This window comes from Mustelus asterias, chromosome 1 (assembly GCF_964213995.1).
Source record: "Mustelus asterias chromosome 1, sMusAst1.hap1.1, whole genome shotgun sequence".
Lineage (NCBI taxonomy): Eukaryota > Metazoa > Chordata > Chondrichthyes > Carcharhiniformes > Triakidae > Mustelus > Mustelus asterias.
In genome coordinates this window covers 103994847-104016386 of record NC_135801.1, presented here as the reverse complement: position 1 = coordinate 104016386, position 21540 = coordinate 103994847, and the positions used below count along the sequence as shown (strand labels likewise).

The 21540-nt window shown below is 44.8% G+C and overlaps 1 protein-coding gene across 1 annotated transcript in view; it reads right to left on the bottom strand.

Moving 5' to 3' along the window:
• Positions 1–21540, bottom strand: part of nwd2 (NACHT and WD repeat domain containing 2) — a 141716-nt gene that overhangs the window by 26008 nt on the left and 94168 nt on the right. The window contains exon 4 of the mRNA XM_078218806.1: positions 11915–12118. Within this exon, the coding sequence (XP_078074932.1) occupies positions 11915–12118 (204 nt within the window). The remainder of the gene's footprint in view (positions 1–11914; positions 12119–21540) is intronic.

Here is a 21540-nt window from a genome sequence, read left to right as displayed (position 1 = left end):
AGTTGCTTCATCAATGACTTTTCCACCATTATCGGTCAGGAATGGGAATGTTCGTTGATGATTGCACAGTGTTCAATTAGATTTGCAATTCCTCAGTTAATAATGTAGTCTCTGCCCGCATGCAGCAACATTCAGGCTTGGGCTGGTTCATGGCAACAACAGGGAAGTTGCTTGCTCAAGGCAGGCACCTCCACTAGTACTAGCTATCAAAAATTGCATGGGGGTGAAACCTTTGTAGATTTTCCTGGGATGTCACTTTCATTGATTTTCCAATTGCAGGTGATTGATAACTATCCCAAAGGTAGATAAAATGAGTCAGGAAACCCAGGCTTATGCCACATAACATCACATAGAACTGTCTCAAATAGAAACAATTGTTCTTTGGCTGCTGAGGCAATGGCATCTGTTCAGTTGATTCCAAAGCATAAATGGTAACAGAAACAGCCATGGGTGAGCAAGTCCAGATATATGTATCAGTTGAAAAATTGTGAATTGCAACTTTAATTTACAGACTGTCAAACCTCCCTGGTGGTGTGTACAAGCCAGCAATGAAAAAATTGCGTCAGTGGCAGCAGCTAACATAAGATGTGGAGAATAAACTGCTTTTGTGACGCTGTCTCATTTATTGTATGGTGAATGATGCTGGGTTCTTCACTTTACAATTGTTGCCATAAGGCAAGTACAACTGAGAATAGTTCTACCACAGTCAATATTAATCAAATTAACAGAAGTTTGCAAGCACCACTAATCTACACAAAGATGTGTAAATTAGGTGGATTGGCCATGTTAAATTGCCCCTTAATGTCCAAAGATGTGTAGGTAAGGGGGATTAGCAATAATAAATACGTGGGGTTACGGGGATAGGGTTCGTGTAAGATGCTCTTTCGGAGAGTCGGTGCAGACTCGATGGGCCAAATGGGCTCCTTTTGCACTGTAGGGATTCTATGATTCTATGAATTGTATTTGGAGAAATGAAAGGTTTTGAATATTATAATACACATGAAATCTCTTGCAACGATGTTTCTACCTTGCCTGTCAAAAAAGACAAATGACAAAAAAAACCAAGTAAGAAGTCTCACAACACCAGGTTAAAGTCCAACAGGTTTAAACCTGTTGGACTTTAACCTGGTGTTGTGAGACTTCTTACTGCGCTTACCCCAGTCCAACGCCAGCATCTCCACATCAAAAAAAACCAAAGCAAAGATGCAGGAGTTCTGAAAGATTGAACATTCATCAAGGACACAATGAAGAGAAATGCTTTTGAGATGAATGCATTAATAATGCAATGGGAACGCATTAATAAATTCCTTTTTGTTCCGTTTTAGTGCAAGCTTGCAGACTGATAGATCTTGACAACTACTGGATACAATTAGGTGTTTGCCCAGCCTGAAGATATCCGAACGCCATGGACTGTATTAAATTGAGCTGTAAAGTCACAGCACCTCCAATTGGTACAAAAAGGAATATTACACAATGATGTGTTTTGGTGAGTTGGCAACAAGAGAAACAAAATCAAAGCTACAGTAACCAGAATATTTAATTGCCATTTCAATTAATTCTGTGTTCCTCAAAGGTACGGAGTCTCGAGGGCTATGAACAAAATACATTTTAATTCCTTTGTACTTGGTTCCAAATTTGACTTTTACTCTTGAGATCAGGGAATTGTTTGGGCTAAATGCAGAGCAAAGCATTTTTTTCAAAAACCTTGCTCCAACAAGTGTTGACAGTTCGGAAAATTCTAGATTGCACCGGTGTAACAGTTCTGTTTCCCAGGCCACCTCCTCTCATGATCTATTTGAATGAGATTGACATCAAGACATACATTACATACAACACTCTGTTGTGACTTTGCAATCAGTAGATTGAGATCGCTGGGGCCTAATTTGACTAGAAACAGTACAGCATTCAGACTGTGAATACAGGGTGAATTAGTTTCCATATTCCAATGATGATAGGAATACGCCGACTTATTACAAAAATTGTGAGTGCAGAATTGGAAACAAATCTAAATATATCTAGGGGTACATGTTCATAGCTCCTTGAAAGTGGAGTCACAGGTGGACAGAATGGTGAAGAAGGTTTGGAAACCATGCTTGGTTTCATCGGTCAGAACATCGAATACAGGAGTTGGGACGTCTTGTTGAAGTTGTACAAGACATTGGTAAGGCCACACTTGGAATACTGTGTACAGTTCTGGTCACCCTATTATAGAAAGGATATTATGAAACTAGAAAGAGTGCAGAAAAGATTTACTAGGATGCTACCGGGACTTGATGGATTGAGTTATAAGGAGAGGCTGGATAGACTGGGACTTTTTTCTCTGGAGCGTAGGAGACTGAGGGGTGATCTTTTAGAAGTTTAGAAAATAATGAGGGGCATAGATCAGCTAGATAGTCAATATCTTTTCCCAAAGGTAGGGGAGTCTAAAACTAGAGGGCAGACGTTTAAGGTGAGAGGGGAGGGATACAAAAGTGTCCAGAGGGGCAATTTTTTCACACAGAGGGTGCTGAGTGTCTGGAACAAGCTGCCAGAGGTAGTAGTAGAGGCGGGTACAATTTTGTCTTTTAAAAAGCATTTAGACAGTTACATGGGTACAATGGGTATAGAGGGATATGGGCCAAATGCGGGCAATTGGGGTTAGCTTAGGCGTTTGAAAAAAAAGTGGGCGGCATGGACAGGTTGGGCTGAAGGGCCTGTTTCCATGCTGTAAACCTCTATGACTCTATATGGGGTGGAATTTTCCCATCCCGCCTGCCACAGAATCATAGCAGGCAGGACAAAAAATTCAACAGACCAGGTATAGATCCGTTGACCTCGGGCGGGAATTTCTGGTCTTGGGTCGCGCACATACTGCCTGAAAATTCTTCCTATTGTTCTTTTTGTTCTAATTTTGTTACTCCCGCCCCCAATTCTGAAGGTACTATGACCGTGCTGGTGCACAGTTCTGTGGTTGTCAGAAGCCCAATGTTACCTTAATCAAGGACTCATTATTCATGGCTTAACCTTAGTGGTGACTGCTGGTGGTTATTCTACTGCAGGTTACCTCAGCAGCAACTTGTGTGTGTGAGCAGCAATGGCAGGAGGGAGAGTGGAGTTGGGGGGTGGGGGGATGGCGGAAGCGGGGGGGGGGGGGGGGTGGGGAGGATGGCGGAAGCGGGGGGGGGTGGGGAGGATGGCGGAAGCGGGGGGGGGTGGGGAGGATGGCGGAAGCGGGGGGGGGGAGGTGGTGGCGGAAGCAGGGGGGGTGGCGGAAGCAGGGGAATGGATTAATTTCAAAGAACAGACACACGGCATGATGGGTCAAATAGCCTCTTTCTTGCTTTACTTTTTGCTCCTCAGTCAGGTACACAAGAGTGAGCAGATTACTGGAATCCACAAAACCCTCTCAGGAGAAACTTGCCAAATGGCTGGATTTTCATTGGGGGTTGGAGGGGAGAAGAGGAAGGGGCAGGTGTTCACTGGATTTGGGTAGATTTGGAAATATTACAGACGCAGCCACGGAGATGATAATAGGCTTGCCAGGATGCTCTTGGACTTCTCAGTTATAATGAAAATAGTAATGCCCTTTAACCTATGACCTCACACACTCCTTATGCCCCCTCCATGTCAACTCACCCACTACCCCTTACATTCCATGCCAACTCACCCAGTATCCACCATAAGCTGACCTCAGGAGCCTTGTTGAGATAAAATGAAATGGTATCTATTATACACTTCACTATATTAAAACAACACTTCGTCGATAAAAGCCCATTTAATATATTTAAATAAAATCAAATATTTAATCCCGTATAAAAAGATATATATTCGGGGTCCCACATCAATGACAGCTATTTATAACCATTTGGAGCTATCAATCAAACTGAACTTACAGGCCTCCCACTGTGATTGTAGAAGCAGCCAAGCAGTACCAATAAGATAACAACTTTAAAGTTTGTGTCATCAAACATTTATTTAAATTGCAGGCACCTTTTTTTAAAAAACTGAGACACAGGGCAGGCTGATTTCCTTATTCATCTTTTATACATGTTCATGTCTACACTTAACAAGCATGCCTGACCTTTCCAACAGGGTGCCTGACCTTTCCAACAGGGTGCCTGACCTTTCCAACAGGGTGCCTGACCTTTCCAACAGGGTGCCTGACCTTTCCAACAGGGTGCCTGACCTTTCCAAAGAACTCCAGTCGGATTAGATTTGGATTAAATTTGTAAAGCCCACAAGTTATGTTTCAGAAACCTGGATGATGGAAGATATTTCTGAGAAAAGGCAGCTGCACTTTTTAAAAGTGCTGCTGCCTTCGTGAACAGGGATGCGCGAAATAATTCTCGCCTGTTCTCCTCACACCCACCCCCCACCCCCCTCCCACATTAAAATAGTTGGTGCTGAATATGGGAGCGGGACTTCTGGATTCAGGCACCCAGTCCGGTGCCTTTTGACTAAGGCGCGGATCCCATCTGTCTCCATGAAACTTTGGGCCTCTGTATTGCATGTTCCTAGGATTCAATGTTATAGAATATCATCATCTCCACATTATCCTCCAAGCAACATGGATTCTTGACTTGATGCATATACCACTGTTTCTTCAACGTCACTGGCTCAGAACTTTAGAATTCCTGCTTCATCGCATCATCATCAAAGAGAAGGTCCATCAGTACTTTCTCAGGGCAAGTAGTGATTGCCTATATATACAACCTTTCCAGCATTTCTACATTTCCATTGGCTGACTGAAGATGGGTGAGCTGAAGATACTTCAGCTTTACAATTTCTAGTTCAAGGAGTCAATAGCTCTCTCTTGCATAGATTTAAATTTCAGATATCCCTTTGTCCACTACAACAATATTGCAGGGGAGGAGCACACCAATGGTCCCAACATTTTTTTCTCATTAACATACGATTTGCATTTGGCAATGCATATCAGGATGGAGTATGCAACTTTCACTTCTGATTGTAAATCCTAGGATTGGCCCTGGGAGATGATAGAATGAAATACTGTCCAAGTTTTCTGCTTCCTGATGTCATGCTGAGAAACTGGTACGAGTCTAGTGGAAAATCTTAGCTTCCATGTTTTAATATTGATAATGTATCGGATTTAAAGAAAACATTTGATATGATGTATTAATTTCACCTATAGGTGGATTTTCATTCTCTGTTCATTGGAACAGCTTGAAACCAACCTACACTAGATTAGGATCGCATGTTTACATTTTGTGCCTTCTTGGTAAAGTCTATCTACAACTCAGGAATATTCGATATTGTTACACTATTCCACCTGCCTCAATTTTGATTTTCTTGCCAGGCATAATTGTGGTGATGACATTTACTGGTGTACAGACTGTGCAAACAGAATATGGAAGGACATGGAGACCATCACGTCAATCTCAATGATGATCTATCTGCATCAAGCACTTTGTAGAATGTAGAATGAAACGGAGATTGAGTTTGGTGTAGGATTCAGATGCTCAGGGTAGCTCCACATTACATGGTTTTAACCAGAAATAAAATGGCTGCTGATGAACACAGTTCACAGAAGCACATTTTGTGAGGCTGAATATGATCCCTTTCCTGGGAGTCAGCAGAATTCAACCAATCACTTTTAAACTTGCCAAAGCAAGGCAGTTTTGCAACACCATTAATAAAACCTTTTTCAGATTGCATCTTAAAGATTTAACATCATAACAGTGTGATCGTAATTTTGCTGTGTGTCTGGTAATGAGGTTCAATGTAAACGGCACATTATTTTGAGATAATAGGCGTAATTAAAAATGGGAAACATCAATTATGTGAATAATACAAATGTTGTGCTCTGTTGAAAGTTCAATTTTGCAGATCAATGATACAGATATTTAGGAAAATAAATACAAGTGCCCTGAAATGATCTCTGTCCTATAGTTTGTTGAACAATTGCACACACCGGCCTTGAGCCTGAAATTTTGCAGGTCGTCTATAGGGGGTGAATAGTGGATGGGCTAGAATATCTGCCTACCCACTAGCCATATGCCTGACCACCAGCCGGGGTAGGGACACTCTGTAAATTGGGAAGGCAGTCAAATCATTTGATGGGAAGTTCACCAGGGGGAGGGAGCAAAACTAGATGTTCAGCCATGACACAGCCTAAAAATGTTGGGAATGAAGATCCCAATTAAGGATATCTTGCCCACAGCAATGGATTGTGATTGGCTGTTGCAAGGAAACCAGGCTTCTAAATAGCCACATGTCTGTTGGTTTTGAGTGTTGCAAGCATGTACATTGCAACCAAGAGTGACCGGTGTGAATATTGGCAGATGACAACATTTAGCCAGTCCTGGTTCTTTTAAAGGCTTAAAAAGAAGGGAAATATAATTTGGTTCTCCCCAGATTCTGACCACACTCACCAGATAGAGGGAACTTGGTATCCCTAGGTTTGTGGAATTTCAGCCCAAATAACTACTTCAGAAAGCATAAATAAATTAGACAATAAACTATATAAAAAACTGATTTGGATCCATTGATGTGGGAGTTGGCATATCCACTATACTAACTGAGTTGTATCAGACAATACAGTGGCAGATATAAACCAAAATTGGTGAAGGAAAGGGTAAACACGAGAACTCTGGTCCTGATTATCATTCAGTGATTCTTCTGACAAACACATCTTTGAGTAGAGAGAGAGGCTCGGAGGTCTGCCCTCTGGCAGCATTGCATTATACCCGTGACACTGGGCAGCATATTCTGAGCCCTCTTGAAGCAAAGTCAGCATGGAGCTGACCCCCTCTGTGCCAGCTACTCTTGCAACCATAATGTGCCACAGATGGGCTAAATAGGGGCAGTGTGGGTTACCACCTCTCACTGGGGAGGAAGTCCTGCCCTCATGATCTATTGGCTGATCCGATGGGCAGGCAGCTCCTTCAGTCCTGGCAGTGCCAAGAGCACATCAATGGGCACTACCGGGTTTGCACCAAGAACAACCATAGCAATGAGGATAGATTGAAGAGGATGGGACTGGTTACCTTGGAGAAAAAAAGGCTGAGAGGAGACTTGATAGAGGTATTCAAGATCCTAAGGGGTATGGAGAGGGTAAGTAGTGAGAAACGTCTTACTCAAGGGAGCATCAAGATCTAGAGGGCACAGAATCAAAATAATTGGCAAAACAGTAAAAGTGATGTGAGGAAAAATATTTTCAGCCAGAGGGTGGCTGGAGTCTGGAACAAACTTCCTGAGAGAGTGGTGGATCAAGATATTCAAAAGGGAATTGAGTTGCTATCTGAAAAGAAAGAACGCCAAAGTTGCAGGGATAAGGCAGGGGAGTGGGACTAGGTAAAATACTCTTTCAGAGTGCAGACTCAACAGGCTGAATGGCCTCCTTCTGCACTACAAAGATTATGGGGGTGATTCTCCCATCCTGCTGCGCTGATTTTTTAGCGCAGCGGGCCACGGGTTTTAAGCGGCGCCTGATTCACGCAATCCGCGCTGGGTGTCCGGACAGAGTATGTCTCCCAGCTCCGAATATCCGGCTCTGTCAGCTCTGTGCCAGAAATCGGCACAGAGCTGCATGATGTATGCGGCCACTAATTTACATATCATCTCCATGCCATTAGTGGGCCCGGGACCGAAATCTCCAGGCCCACTAGTATCTCCCCCCAGCCAGAAGCATTTCACTCCAGTGGGAATAACAGTAGCTCCCTATTGCGGGGAGCTGGTGGCCCGACCCTGCTGGAGTGAAGGGTGGGGGGGGGGGAAATCTTGGCCCCCTGGCACTGCCCAAGGTGCAAAGTGCCAATGCCCAAGGGGAACCTTGGCACTGCCCACCCGGCATAGGGCAGTGGCTGATTGGGTGGGGGGGACCATTGGTGGGGGCGAGGGTTCTTGCTCCCACTCTGCAGTCAGGATCGGTGGGGAAGGAAGGCAGAAAAAGGTGGGGGGGGGGCAAGGCTGGGCACAGGCATATTTGGGGGGCCAGCGATTGGGAGACCGGCAGACAGGGGCCACTGTGCATACATCGATCTCGGCGCTGACAGATTGGTGCATGTGCAGTGGCTCGCTCAGCGTTATGCTGCCGGCCTCTCCAGCGGGAATAGGCCCCGCCCACAGGTTTTCAACAGGATTTACGCTGAAGTATTCTGCAGTGCACAGAGTGTAGGAGATTTATTTTAAACTCCCATTGAAAATAAAAGCGAGATTTACCTCAGTTTTTACGCGAATTTGACACTTAGAATTTGTTTGGGAGAATTCCACCTCATATGTGGTTCTGTGAAGAAGGAGACCAATGGATCCCAGAGTCAGGTGAGTCCAGAGTCTGTGGTAGGGATAGTTTGGTTGGGGGCGGGGGGGGGCGGGGGGGGGGGGGGGAGAGGGAGTGGGTGTGGCTTGATGTGTTTTCTATAGCAGGGGTAAGCAGATGGGGCGGCACGGTAGCACAGTGGTTAGCACTGCTGCTTCACAGCTCCAGGGACCTGGGTTCGAATCCCGGCTCAGGTCTCACTGTCTGTGTGGAGTTTGCACGTTCTCCCTGTGTCTGCGTGTGTTTCCTCCGGGTGCTCCGGTTTCCTCCCACAGTCCAAAGATGTGCGGGCTAGGTTGATTGGCCATTCTAAATTGCCCCTTAGTGTCCCAGGGACACTAAGGGGCAATTTAGTGGGATTAGTGGGTAAATATGTAAGGATATGGGGATAGGGCCTGGGTGGGATTGTGGTTGGTGCAGACTCGATGGGCCGAATGGCCTCTTTCTGCACTGTAGGATTCTATGATTGTAAGAAAGTGGGATACTATCTCAGGGGAGCAGTCCCCTGAAGCGAAAAGGTCCTCCTGCACCTGAAGATCAGGTGCTACCTGGCCTGCCCACTCCTGCCTCACTGCCCATGCCAACTGTTTTTTGGCTACCAATTTTAATGCCCACCCACCCTGAGGTCACACCCGTAATACAAGGTGGTGGGGTTGGCTCCTGCCCTATTTTACACATCCCACTTGCCGAAAACACAGCAGGCCAGCTGAGTCACTGCTGAGATGCAGAGGCAGATTTGAAAGCCACAGATGGCTACTTTATAGATTTGTAACTCCTATTTGATCATAAGAACATAAGAAATAGGAGCAGGAGTAGGCCATCTAGCCCCTCGAGCCTGCCCCGCCATTCAATAAGATCATGGCTGATCTGAAGTGGATCAGTTCCACTTACCCGCCTGATCCCCATAACCCCTAATTCCCTTACCGATCAGGAATCCATCTATCCGTGATTTAAACATATTCAACGAGGTAGCCTCCACCACTTCAGTGGGCAGAGAATTCCAGAGATTCACCACCCTCTGAGAGAAGAAGTTCCTCCTCAACTCTGTCCTAAACTGACCCCCCTTTATTTTGAGGCTGTGCCCTCTAGTTCTAGCTTCCTTTCTCATAGAAATCATAGAAATCATAGAAACCCTACAGTGCAGAAGGAGGCCATTCGGCCCATCGAGTCTGCACCGACCACAATCCCACCCAGGCCCTACCCCCACATATTTTACCCGCTAATCCCTCTAACCTACACATCCCAGGACACTAAGGGGCAATTTTTTAACCTGGCCAATCAACCTAACCCGCACATCTTTGGACTGTGGGAGGAAACCGGAGCACCCGGAGGAAACCCACGCAGACACGAGGAGAATGTGCAAACTCCACACAGACAGTGACCCGAGCCGGGAATCGAACCCGGGACCCTGGAGCTGTGAAGCAGCAGTGCTAACCACTGTGCTACCGTGCCGCCTAAGTGGAAAGAATCTCTCCACCTCTACCCTATCCAGCCCCTTCATTATCTTATAGGTCTCTATAAGATCCCCCCTCAGCCTTCTAAATTCCAACGAGTACAAACCCAATCTGCTCAGTCTCTCCACATAATCAACACCCTCATCTCTGGTATCAACCTGGTGAACCTTCTCTGCACTCCCTCCAAGGCCAATATATCCTTCCGCAAATAAAGGGACCAATACTGCACATAGTATTCCAGCTGCGGCCTCACCAATGCCCTGTACAGATACAGCAAGACATCTCTGCTTTTATATTCTATCCCCCTTACGATATAGGCCAGCATCCCATTTGCCTTCTTGATCACCTGTTGCACCTGCAGACTGGGTTTTTGCGTCTCATGCACAAGGACCCCCCGGTCCCTTTGCACAGCAGCATGTTGTAATTTTTTTCCATTTAGATAATAATCCAATTTGCTATTATTTCCTCCAAAGTGTATAACCTCACATTTGTCAACGTTATACTCCATCTGCCAGATCCTCGCCCACTCACTCAGCCTGTCCAAATCTCTCTGCAGACCTTCTACGCCCTCCACACGATTCACTTTTCCACTTATCTTTGTGTCGTCTGCAAACTTTGTTACCCTACACTCAGTCCCCTCCTCCAGATCGTCTATATAAATGGTAAATAGTTGAGGCCCCAGTACCGATCCCTGCGGCATGCCACTAGTTACCATTCGCCAACCAGAAAAGCATCCATTTATTCCGACTCGCTGCTTCCTGTCGGATAGCCAATCCCCAATCCACGCTTACACCCTACCCCCAACTCCGTGTGACCCAATCTTCTTCAGCAACCTTTTGTGAGGCACCTTATCAAACGCCTTTTGGAAATCCAAAAACACCCTACCCGGTTCCCCTCCGTCAACCGCACTAGTCACATCTTCATAAAAATCCAACAAGTTCGTCAAGTACGACTTTCCCCTCATGAATCCATGCTGCGTCTGCTTAATCGAACCATTCTTATCCAGATGGCCTGCTATTTCTTCTTTAAAGATGGATTCCAGCATTTTCCCAACTACAGACGTTAAGCTGAGTGGCCTGTAGTTGCCCGCCTTTTGTCTATTTCCTTTTTTAAACAGCGGCGTAACATTAGCCGTTTTCCAATCTGCCGGCACTACCCCAGAATCCAACGAATTTTGATAAATAACCACTAACGCATCTGCTATTACCTCTGACATTTCTTTCAGTACCCTGGGATGCATTCCATCCGGGCCCGGGGACTTGTCCACCTTCAGTCCCGTTAGTCTACCAAGCACTGCCTCCCTGGTAACGTTAATTGTATTGAGTACCTCTCCTCCTACCAACCCTCTATCGTTAATATTCGGTAAACTATTTGTGTCTTCCACCGTGAAGACCGACACAAAAAACGTATTTAAAGTTTCAGCCATTTCCTCATTTCCCACTATTAAATCCCCCCTCTCGTCCTCCAAGGGTCCAACATTCACTCTTGCCACTCTATTCCTTTTTATATATTTGTAAAAGCTTTTACTATCAGTTTTTATATTTAGAGCTAGCCTAGCTTCATAACCTATCTTTCCTTTCTTTATCGCTTTCTTAGTCGTTCTTTGTTGTTTCTTAAAGTTTTCCCAATCTTCCGATTCTCCACTATTTTTGGCCACTCTGTACGCTCTTTAATTTAATACTCTCCTTAATTTCCTTCGTTATCCATGGCTGGCTATCCCTTTTCTTTTCTTTTTTCTATCCAGGCTTGAATCACCTTTTGCCTTGAAAATAAATCTATTTAACTTGAAATGATTTGTGCTTCGGATTAGATAATGGGCAAAGAAAAGACTTTAGGAAGCTGTAGAGGAATTGTTTTTAGAATCTGGCAGTTCCCAAAAACTATCCAACATGACTTTACTCATTTATACAGTTCAAGAACAAAGCCAAATACAAAAGTGGCAGAAAACAAAGACCATAGTTCACTATAAGTCAGGGTCTCACTGGGGGGCAGGGCTCACTGTTGTGGACAATCTAGTAGTTTTCGAATAGCTATTTCCATTGCAGCATATTTTAAACAGTATACTGCACTTAAATAAGGAACTGAAGAATTTGGACGAGAAAAGTAAAAAGGGATTCAAAAATTACAAAAAATATTCACCGGGGACTGAGACAAGAAAATAAACCAATGTACTGAAAAGATTTGGAATGTTTTAAAACTGTACCACATTCTGGTAATTTTTCAGCATTTCAGACTTCGGTCTGAGGTAGTATGTTGGTGGGACAGAGTTTTCATCTCTACAGTACCACTCCTCCAAGACTTTTGTGTCCAGCTGCGTTTCCACAGCAGCATCCAGAATCATTTCAAATTCCGATGTCTCGACCTCCCCGGGTAAGCGTACACTACCATATTTTTCACCGAACAGTCCCTGTGAAACAACAGAGACATCAGTGTGTTAACATCGTCACTTGTCATATCTAGACCACCAAAGCTGATTCGAAGTCAAATCTGAACTCATTGCTCACTCTTTACATTCCTGATAGATTTGCTATCATGGTACTGAAGGAATTTAATCAGCCCTTTAGAGTGAATGTTTAAAGTTATTCTGTCCATTTGGGTAAAAGATAACTGAAGCGTATTATAAAAGGGTAAAGGGCAGTATCATTCAGTCACTGTGCTTTGGCCTTCCTGCAGAGAGGTAAGTGGTAACCTTTGGAGGTAAGGGATACTCTCAAAAAAGAAGCCACCATGAATGCAGGTGAGTGGGTGAATGAATGTTGTCTCACTTGTGGCCAGAAAATGGGAGTAGAACAAAGCCATTCACTGGACTGCATAAGTTTGCCAAGGCAAATGGGTTTATACATGCACTGTAGATTTGCAATGTATTTCATTCTAAACCTGGTGCATTCTCATCTTTTGTACTTTGACAATTGTGCACCTTTCTTGTTACAAGCATGTTCATGTTGTTCCTGGATATGGTATTGTCACATCAATATGCTGATGCGGTGGTCCATTCAATAGAACAAGTAGGTTGGTTGAAAAGACAAGGAACATCAATGTTGCAAGTTCCCACGCACTCAAAGTGGATGCTGTCCTGGGTACTTGGGTGCTGGTAACTTCTCTCATATTCATCAACATGTGTCCCCTTTTATGTTTTCTTGCACAAAAACACTGCACATACCAAGAATCAGTACATGCAGATATGGGAATGTGAGGGTTAGCAGGAGAGCTGCAAGCTTTGACTGATAAGGGTAAATGTAAATTCTGGCCATGGATGATATGGAATTGGAAGGGTGGGGATTGGGGGAGAATGAAGTCACTGATCTCCCGTGGTCATCATTTGCTTTTCATTCCTTCTTATTCACTGAATCATCTGAACAGTGAATTGAAAATGAGCTTTGAACAGCTTGGTCACACCGAACACTTTAATTATAAATTCAAATCGGGCTAAAAATTAAATAATGCATTAATGTAGGTTTCCACTTGCTGTGGTGAGTCAAAATTTAGATTCCACACACGAAAAATTTAATTTTCTGAAGTAAACCCATAGAACACAAAAAATAGGAACGGGGTAGACCGTTCGATTTGCATAGATTTAATTACCATTCCTGTACTTGACTGTCCTACTCAGATTCAGATACATTGAAGCAGAGTTTTGTCACCAGCTGAATAGTAGTCAGAGCGTTTGGATTGTGTAATCCCTATAGAATTGGTCTGATTTTCATTCCAATTATATTAATGGGATCTGCTACCCCAACTTACAGTGCAAGTGCTGTGGACAAAGATTTATCTCAACAGTGTTACAAAACCTGGAGAGACTGATAACTTTTAAAAAAGAAATAGAAACTTCTGGTAGCTGAAAGGATGACAGAACAATATTTCACATTTTAAGACCTTTAATGTAACAGCCAGATTAAAAGCAGTATTGACCAAACAGGGCTCCTCCCGCTGATGGGATTTTTCAATCCTGCCGGAACCAAAGGACTTTTGAACTGCTCGTCACATTTTCTGCCCCCACCGTGATGGGCCATAAAATTAGACCCTAATTTTGCAGGCAACTTATACTTTAAACCACTGAACAGAACTGTCCCCTTTTACTTTCAACACAACTGAAATACCCACTTCACAGGTATACTCTACACTGTTCTTTAAGCAGCCATTCGATTCTCCCAATCAGCCATCTATGTGGGGATCTGCACTGAATGATGAAGGATTTTGTATGGGACTGATAGGAGAGAGAGAGTACAGTAGCTAGTTGCAAGTATGGGGTCTTTTCCAGGTTTTGGTATGGTGATGACTTTTGCTGTCTGCCAATTCTTTGGAATGGTCTTGGAATTTATGACCATCATGTAAAAACAGACTCAGCCAGACAAGAGCTCAGGGCCCCAGGTGTCAGCATTCAGACTGAACAATGACGGTGAACCGCTTATAGAACCTGCATCCAGAAATAATCTATACGTGACCCCAAACAGCGAGGAGCATTCCATTCAGCCAGCTAGCATAGGAATTACTCGCCTGACCTGTGCTGGGTCAGTTCTCTGAATGGGACCCCCATCCCTGCACAAAATCTTGTCTTAGATGGCTTCCACACAGCGAACACCATGCTCTACTTGTTCACATAGTCCTATGTGTTCCAGTGGTCAACAGCCGCTAGAAAATGCGATAGAAGTTCCAGAAACCAACTTGACAAAATACAGTGAAACCTTGGAACGCAGCATCTCAACAATCCCACTATAAAACATCACTGTTGACGAACCATACGACCATCTCTGTGGTGCCATCGACAAGCAGTCTGCATGGCAATTTCCCAAGGCTAACAATCTATCCACATGCTTAGATGAAGAGAGTGCTGCCCTCCTAAAGGCAGTAAGAAGTTTAACAACACCAGGTTAAAGTCCAACAGGTTTATTTGGTAGCAAAAGCCACACAAGCTTTCGAGGCTCTGAGCCCCTTCTTCAGGTGAGTGGGAATTCTGTTCACAAACAGAACTTATAAGACACAGACTCAATTTACATGAATAATGGTTGGAATGCGAATACTTACAACTAATCCAGTCTTTAAGAAACAAAACAATGGGAGTGGAGAGAGCATCAAGACAGGCTAAAAAGATGTGTATTGTCTCCAGACAAGACAGCCAGTGAAACTCTGCAGGTCCACGCAACTGTGGGAGTTACAAATAGTGTGACATAAATTCTGATTCTAGGATCGCATGATAAAGACTCAGGAGGAAAAAAGCAGAAATATTTATGTGAAATAGTGTGACATAAACCCAATATCCCGGTTGAGGCCGTCCTTGTGTGTGCGGAACCTGGCTATCAGTTTCTGCTCCGCGACTCTGCGCAGGATCTGCTCGGATGAGGAGGATCGCAACAGACACCTCCAGACGCTGAAAGATGCCCTCATAAGAACAGGATATGGCGCTAGACTCATTGATCAACAGTTCCAACGCGCCACAGCGAAAAACCGCACCGACCTCCTCAGAAGACAAACACGGGACACAGTGGACAGAGTACCCTTCGTTGTCCAGTACTTCCCCGGAGCGGAGAAGCTACGGCATCTCCTCCGGAGCCTTCAACATGTCATTGATGAAGACGAACATCTCGCCAAGGCCATCCCCACACCCCCACTTCTTGCCTTCAAACAACCGCACAACCTCAAACAGACCATTGTCCGCAGCAAACTACCCAGCCTTCAGGAGAACAGTGACCAAGACACCACACAACCCTGCCACAGCAACCTCTGCAAGACGTGCCGGATCATCGACACAGATGCCATCATCTCACGTGAGAACACCATCCACCAGGTACACGGTACATACTCTTGCAACTCGGCCAACGTTGTCTACCTGATACGCTGCAAGAAAGGATGTCCCGAGGCATGGTACATTGGGGAAACTATGCAGACGCTGCGACAACGGATGAATGAACACCGCTCGACAATCACCAGGCAAGACTGTTCTCTTCCTGTTGGGGAGCACTTCAGCGGTCACGGGCATTCGGCCTCTGATATTCGGGTAAGCGTTCTCCAAGGCGGCCTTCGCGACACACGACAGCGCAGACTTCAGGAGAACAGTGACCAAGACACCACACAACCCTGCCACAGCAACCTCTGCAAGACGTGCCGGATCATCGACACAGATGCCATCATCTCACGTGAGAACACCATCCACCAGGTACACGGTACATACTCTTGCAACTCGGCCAACGTTGTCTACCTGATACGCTGCAAGAAAGGATGTCCCGAGGCATGGTACATTGGGGAAACTATGCAGACGCTGCGACAACGGATGAATGAACACCGCTCGACAATCACCAGGCAAGACTGTTCTCTTCCTGTTGGGGAGCACTTCAGCGGTCACGGGCATTCGGCCTCTGATATTCGGGTAAGCGTTCTCCAAGGCGGCCTTCGCGACACACGACAGCGCAGAGTCGCGGAGCAGAAACTGATAGCCAGGTTCCGCACACACAAGGACGGCCTCAACCGGGATATTGGGTTTATGTCACACTATTTCACATAAATATTTCTGCTTTTTTCCTCCTGAGTCTTTATCATGCGATCCTAGAATCAGAATTTATGTCACACTATTTGTAACTCCCACAGTTGCGTGGACCTGCAGAGTTTCACTGGCTGTCTTGTCTGGAGACAATACACATCTTTTTAGCCTGTCTTGATGCTCTCTCCACTCCCATTGTTTTGTTTCTTAAAGACTGGATTAGTTGTAAGTATTCGCATTCCAACCATTATTCATGTAAATTGAGTCTGTGTCTTATAAGTTCTGTTTGTGAACAGAATTCCCACTCACCTGAAGAAGGGGCTCAGAGCCTCGAAAGCTTGTGTGGCTTTTGCTACCAAATAAACCTGTTGGACTTTAACCTGGTGTTGTTAAACTTCTTACTGTGTTTACCCCAGTCCAACGCCGGCATCTCCACATCACTCCTAAAGGCATACAAGGCATCAGGGGACCCAGAGGTAGGAGACCATCTGATTGAGTCACTCAATGCTGCGCACTGCACCGAGTGGGAGAAAACCATTACAGGGCTAAACTTCACACTCTAGCAGGAAGTGCTGGAGCCTAATCCATCGCCTTGGAGCAGCCCAAAAGCCACTTGCTCAAAACCTCTTCAGTTACTCACAACCATGTCTCCAGCTTGCTATAGCTAAAGCACCCACAGACAAAAACACCAAAAGAAATATTTGGGGTAAATTAAAGCAACACCATCAGCAACACTGAGAAGACATCATCCCACCCCCTTTGAGGTTGCAGAACTTAAGGAGGCCTCACAGTGCTTGAAGTGTAGCACGGCCACAGGACATGACAACATTGTGCCAGAAATTATGAAGGACCTGGTGCCCTGAGCTCTTGCCTGGCTGACCTGGTTTTACACGATGGTCATAAATTCCAGCACCATTCTAAAGAATTGGTAGACAGCAAAAGTCATCACCATACCAAAACCTGGAAAAGACCCCATTCTTGCAGTTAGCTACTGTACTCTCTCTCTCCTGTCGGTCCCATACAAAATCCTTCATCATTCAGTGCAAATCCCCAATCAAGGAAGAAGCCCTTAGCATCGAGCAAGCTGGTTTCTGCAAGGAGAACAGCATAGGGGAACAAGTACTGGCCCTTACAACTTACACTGAAAACAGCTTTCAGAAAAACTTGAAGATGGGTGCTGTGTTCCTCGACCTCTCAGCCACCTACAATACAGTTTGGCACACTGGCCTCCCCTGAAGCTGTCACAGGCCCTCCCCCACGCGGGTGACTAAAAGCACTGATGAACAATCAAAGGTTCAGAGTTCATGCTGGACAGGCAAAAGTTACATGAAACAGATAAACCAATGGATTCCCCCAAGAGTCAGTATTGGCTCCAACCCTGTTCAACTTGCACACAAATCATCTTCCAAAAATTGCCTCCTGAAAATTCATATATGCCAATGACATCTGCCTCAGAACTCAAGCCCCCAATGTTTAGACACCTTGGACCAGACCCTAAATGAGGGCTTGTTAACACTTGAACAATACTGCAACATATGGCAACTCAAGCAAAGCCCTGCAAAAACAGTATTCCAATGTCGTATGCAAAAACCAATAAAGAGTTCAGCACCCAATGGAATGCCTGCAAGTTAAAGCACCACCCAACTCCAACTCCAACATATCTTGGAATGAGGTATGTCCACCACCACCCTCCAAACCTCAGCACCCGCATTTTCATACACATGTACGCGCACACAGAGTTAATACCCAGCTGAACACTATGCTCAACACTATTTCCTTGGCTCTCTGTCCCAGCAAACATCATTCCTCCACATATCCACTGACATGCAACAACCCATAAAACAATAGAAAAAGGAACGCAATGTCCCTCCACCTGCCCACCCAAGGTACGACTCCCATCAAGGCGCCCGGTCTGGAAAAGCCCTCTTACACAAAACGTCAATGCAAATTCCACCTGGACAAATGAATGGGAATCAATGAACACAATAGACAAGTATCTGGTCTCAAACCCAATCCAACCAACAGCTGCCCGGTTTCAACCTTCCGAGGAAAGAGTGGCCCATCCTCAACAAGTTCAGGACTGGCCTTGGCCCTTGCTTGGTCATCCTTCACAGATGGAGCATTCATGCCAGCACCCCCTGTGCCTGTGGGAGAAGAGCAAACTATGCACCACATCATGGAAGAGTGTCAATCCACAGATCCAGCAGCGGAATAAACCTAAGTCAGAGGCACTAGTAACAAATCTTCAAGCCACTCCAACACAGGAGGCCATTCGGCCCCTCAAGTTCAGGCCAGCTCTCTGTAGAGCAATCCAGTCAATCCCATTAACCTGCTCTATCCTCATTGCCCTTATTTCCCTCACATGCCTATCCAATTCTTTGTGAAGGCATTGATCGTCTCCACATTCACCGCCCTCAAAGATTGCAAGTTCCAGACCATTACCACTTGCTGCATGAAAAAGTATAACCTCACATTCCAAAGATATGAAGGCTAGGTGGATTAGCTATGGTAAATGCGCGGGGTTACAGGGATAGGGCGGAGGGAAGGGCCTAGGTAGGATGCTCTTTCGGAGATTCAGTGCAGACTTGATGGGCAGAATGACCTCCTTCAGCACTGTAGAGGTTCTATGCCCTCCCTGTATCTCTTTCCCGAAACTTTAAATCTATATCCCATGTCCTTTTACCATCAACTAATGGGAACAGAGTTTTTATGTCATCAAACCTAACAGAGCCTTGTATTCATCCAGCAAATCTTTCCTCAATCTCGCTTGCTCTAAAAAGAGCAAAACCAGCTTCTCCAACCTCATCTTGGCAATAAAATCCCTCATCCCTAGAACCATTCAGGTCATTCACCACTGTCCTCTCTCAAGGAGCCTCACATCCTTCCTGAAGTGTGGTGACCAGAACTGGGTGCAATACTCTAGGTGTGGCCTAACCGGAGCTTTATAATAAAGGCAAATTACTGCGGATGCTGGAATCTGAAACAAAAACAGAAAATGCTGGAGAAACTCAGCAGGCCTGACGGCATCTGTGGAGAGAGAATGGATGTGGAGATGCCATCTTCTTGGAGATCTTCTCCACTTGGAGCCGGCAGTTTGTGGTGTCGATGGTAGCCATGATGTGGAGATGCCATAAAGCTAATGTTTCAAGTCAGGACGGTTACCAGACTTGAAACGTTGGCTCTATTCTTTCTCCACAGATGCTGTCAGACCTGAGCTTCTCCAGCATTTTCTGTTTCAGAGCTTTATGATGTTCTATTTGTTTTGCTCTCTCTCTCGCCGTGTCCGGTTACTTTCAATGATCTGGAGGTAACAAAAAATCACTTTCCCTCCACTTCCTGCAGTCATCTTGGAGCCAAGGAAGATCCAGTTATCTGAACTGACCCAGTCAACCCAATACACCTATTTATAATTATTTACATTGTACTAAGTACTACTTCCCAAGCTGAATGAAAATAATTCTGTCCAGGATTGCCTAAGAATCAGTAAGCAATTATCTAAATGATGGAAGTTTCTCAAGTTGTTCAAGTACGTGGCACCTTATTGTATCTTGAGCATAATATTGCTAGCTGATACCCATTGAGCGGAGTCACTAATTCATGGCAACTCAATATTCAAGTTCAATTATTGTGTGGAATTAGGGATTTAAAAAAAATCTGTTTGGGTGATTGCATTGCATGATTCAGTTATAACGAGGCCCACTTGTTTTGGTGGCTTAATAATTCAAAACCTGTTTCCATTATACAAAGGATTATGGAATATTCTGGGATTTGTTTTCAACATCAGATTCTGCAAATCCAGTGTTTATGGAAAACTGCAATCCATGAATTGGTCTGATCCGTGATAAAACACTGCATTCTACAAACATTCCACTGGATGGCAGTCTAACCAGACCTTGTACCTGATGCACTGCATCTGACCGAACCAATGCCATTTTCGGCTGCAATGTGAAAACTGTAGATTGAAGTGCATGCAGAGGCCGGTGAAATGTAATTATTTATGTAGAGTGTAATGAGAATCTCCAGGAGCTAGAGAGCATCATCCATCAAACTAGATGTACAAAGCAGGGATCAATGAAGGCCAATTGTTCTGTCAGGGAAGTCCAATGTGATTATTTATGACCTTTGTTCTGTTTGATGAAATTCCAGTAAAGATTAAATAGTTTAAGATATATCAGCCAGAATGCCTAAAATTGTTCAAATGTCTAACAAACCCAAGCAAGCCAAATTGTAGCATTGGATGCTGTATGACGGTAGTGCTGATCTTGAACGGGGAGAAACTCAGACTCTGACACCTTACCATCTTTCATTATGCATGAAGTGAAATCTCGTGTAGAAGCTGAAATTTGGCTTGAAGGGATGGCCTAAATCTCAGCCCCAATTTAAAATCAAAGATATATAATTACCTGTAGGTTTTTAAGAATCTTTTCTTTAACCAGTTGGGTTGACTGTTCTTCTGGGACTTCGATGTTGTGGCCATTTCGGAGACATGGATAGAACAGGGACAGGAATGGTTGTTGCAGGTTCCAGGGTTTAGATGTTTCAGTAAGATCAGGGAAGGTGGTAAAAGAGGGGAAGGTGTGGCATTGTTAGTCAAGGACAGTATTACGGTGGCAGAAAGGATGTTTGATGAGGACTCGTCTACTGAGGTAGTTTGGGCTGAGGTTAGAAACAGGAAAGGAGAGGTCACCCTGTTGGGAGTTTTCTATAGGCCTCCGAAAAGTTCCAGAGATGTAGAGGAAAGGATTGCAAAGATGATTCTGGATAGGAGCGAAAGAAACAGGGTAGTTGTTATGGGGGACTTTAACTTTACAAATATTGACTGGAAAAGCTATAGTTCGAGTACTTTAGATGGGTCAGTTTTTGTCCAATGCGTGCAGGAGGGTTTCCTGACACGGTCTGTAGATAGACCAACAAGAGGCGAGGCCACATTGGATTTGGTACTGGGTAATGAACCAGGCCAGGTGTTAGATTTGGAGGTAGGTGAACACTTTGGTGATAATGACCACAATTCGGTTACCTTTACTTTAGCGATGGAAACGGATAGGTATATACCGCAGGGCAAGAGTTATAGCTGGGGGAAAGGAAATTATGATGCGATTAGGCGAGATTTAGCTGGCATAGGTTGGGGAAGGAAACTGTAGGGGATGGGCACAATTGAAATGTGGAGCTTGTTCAAGGAGCAGCTACTGCGTGTCCTTGATAAGTATGTACCTGTCAGGCAGGGAGGAAGTGGTCAAGCGAGGGAACCGTGGTTTACTAAAGAAGTTGAATCTCTTGTGAAGAGGAAGAAGGAGACTTATGTTAAGATGAGACGTGAAGGCTCAGTTAGGGCACTTGAGAGTTACAAGTTAGCCAGG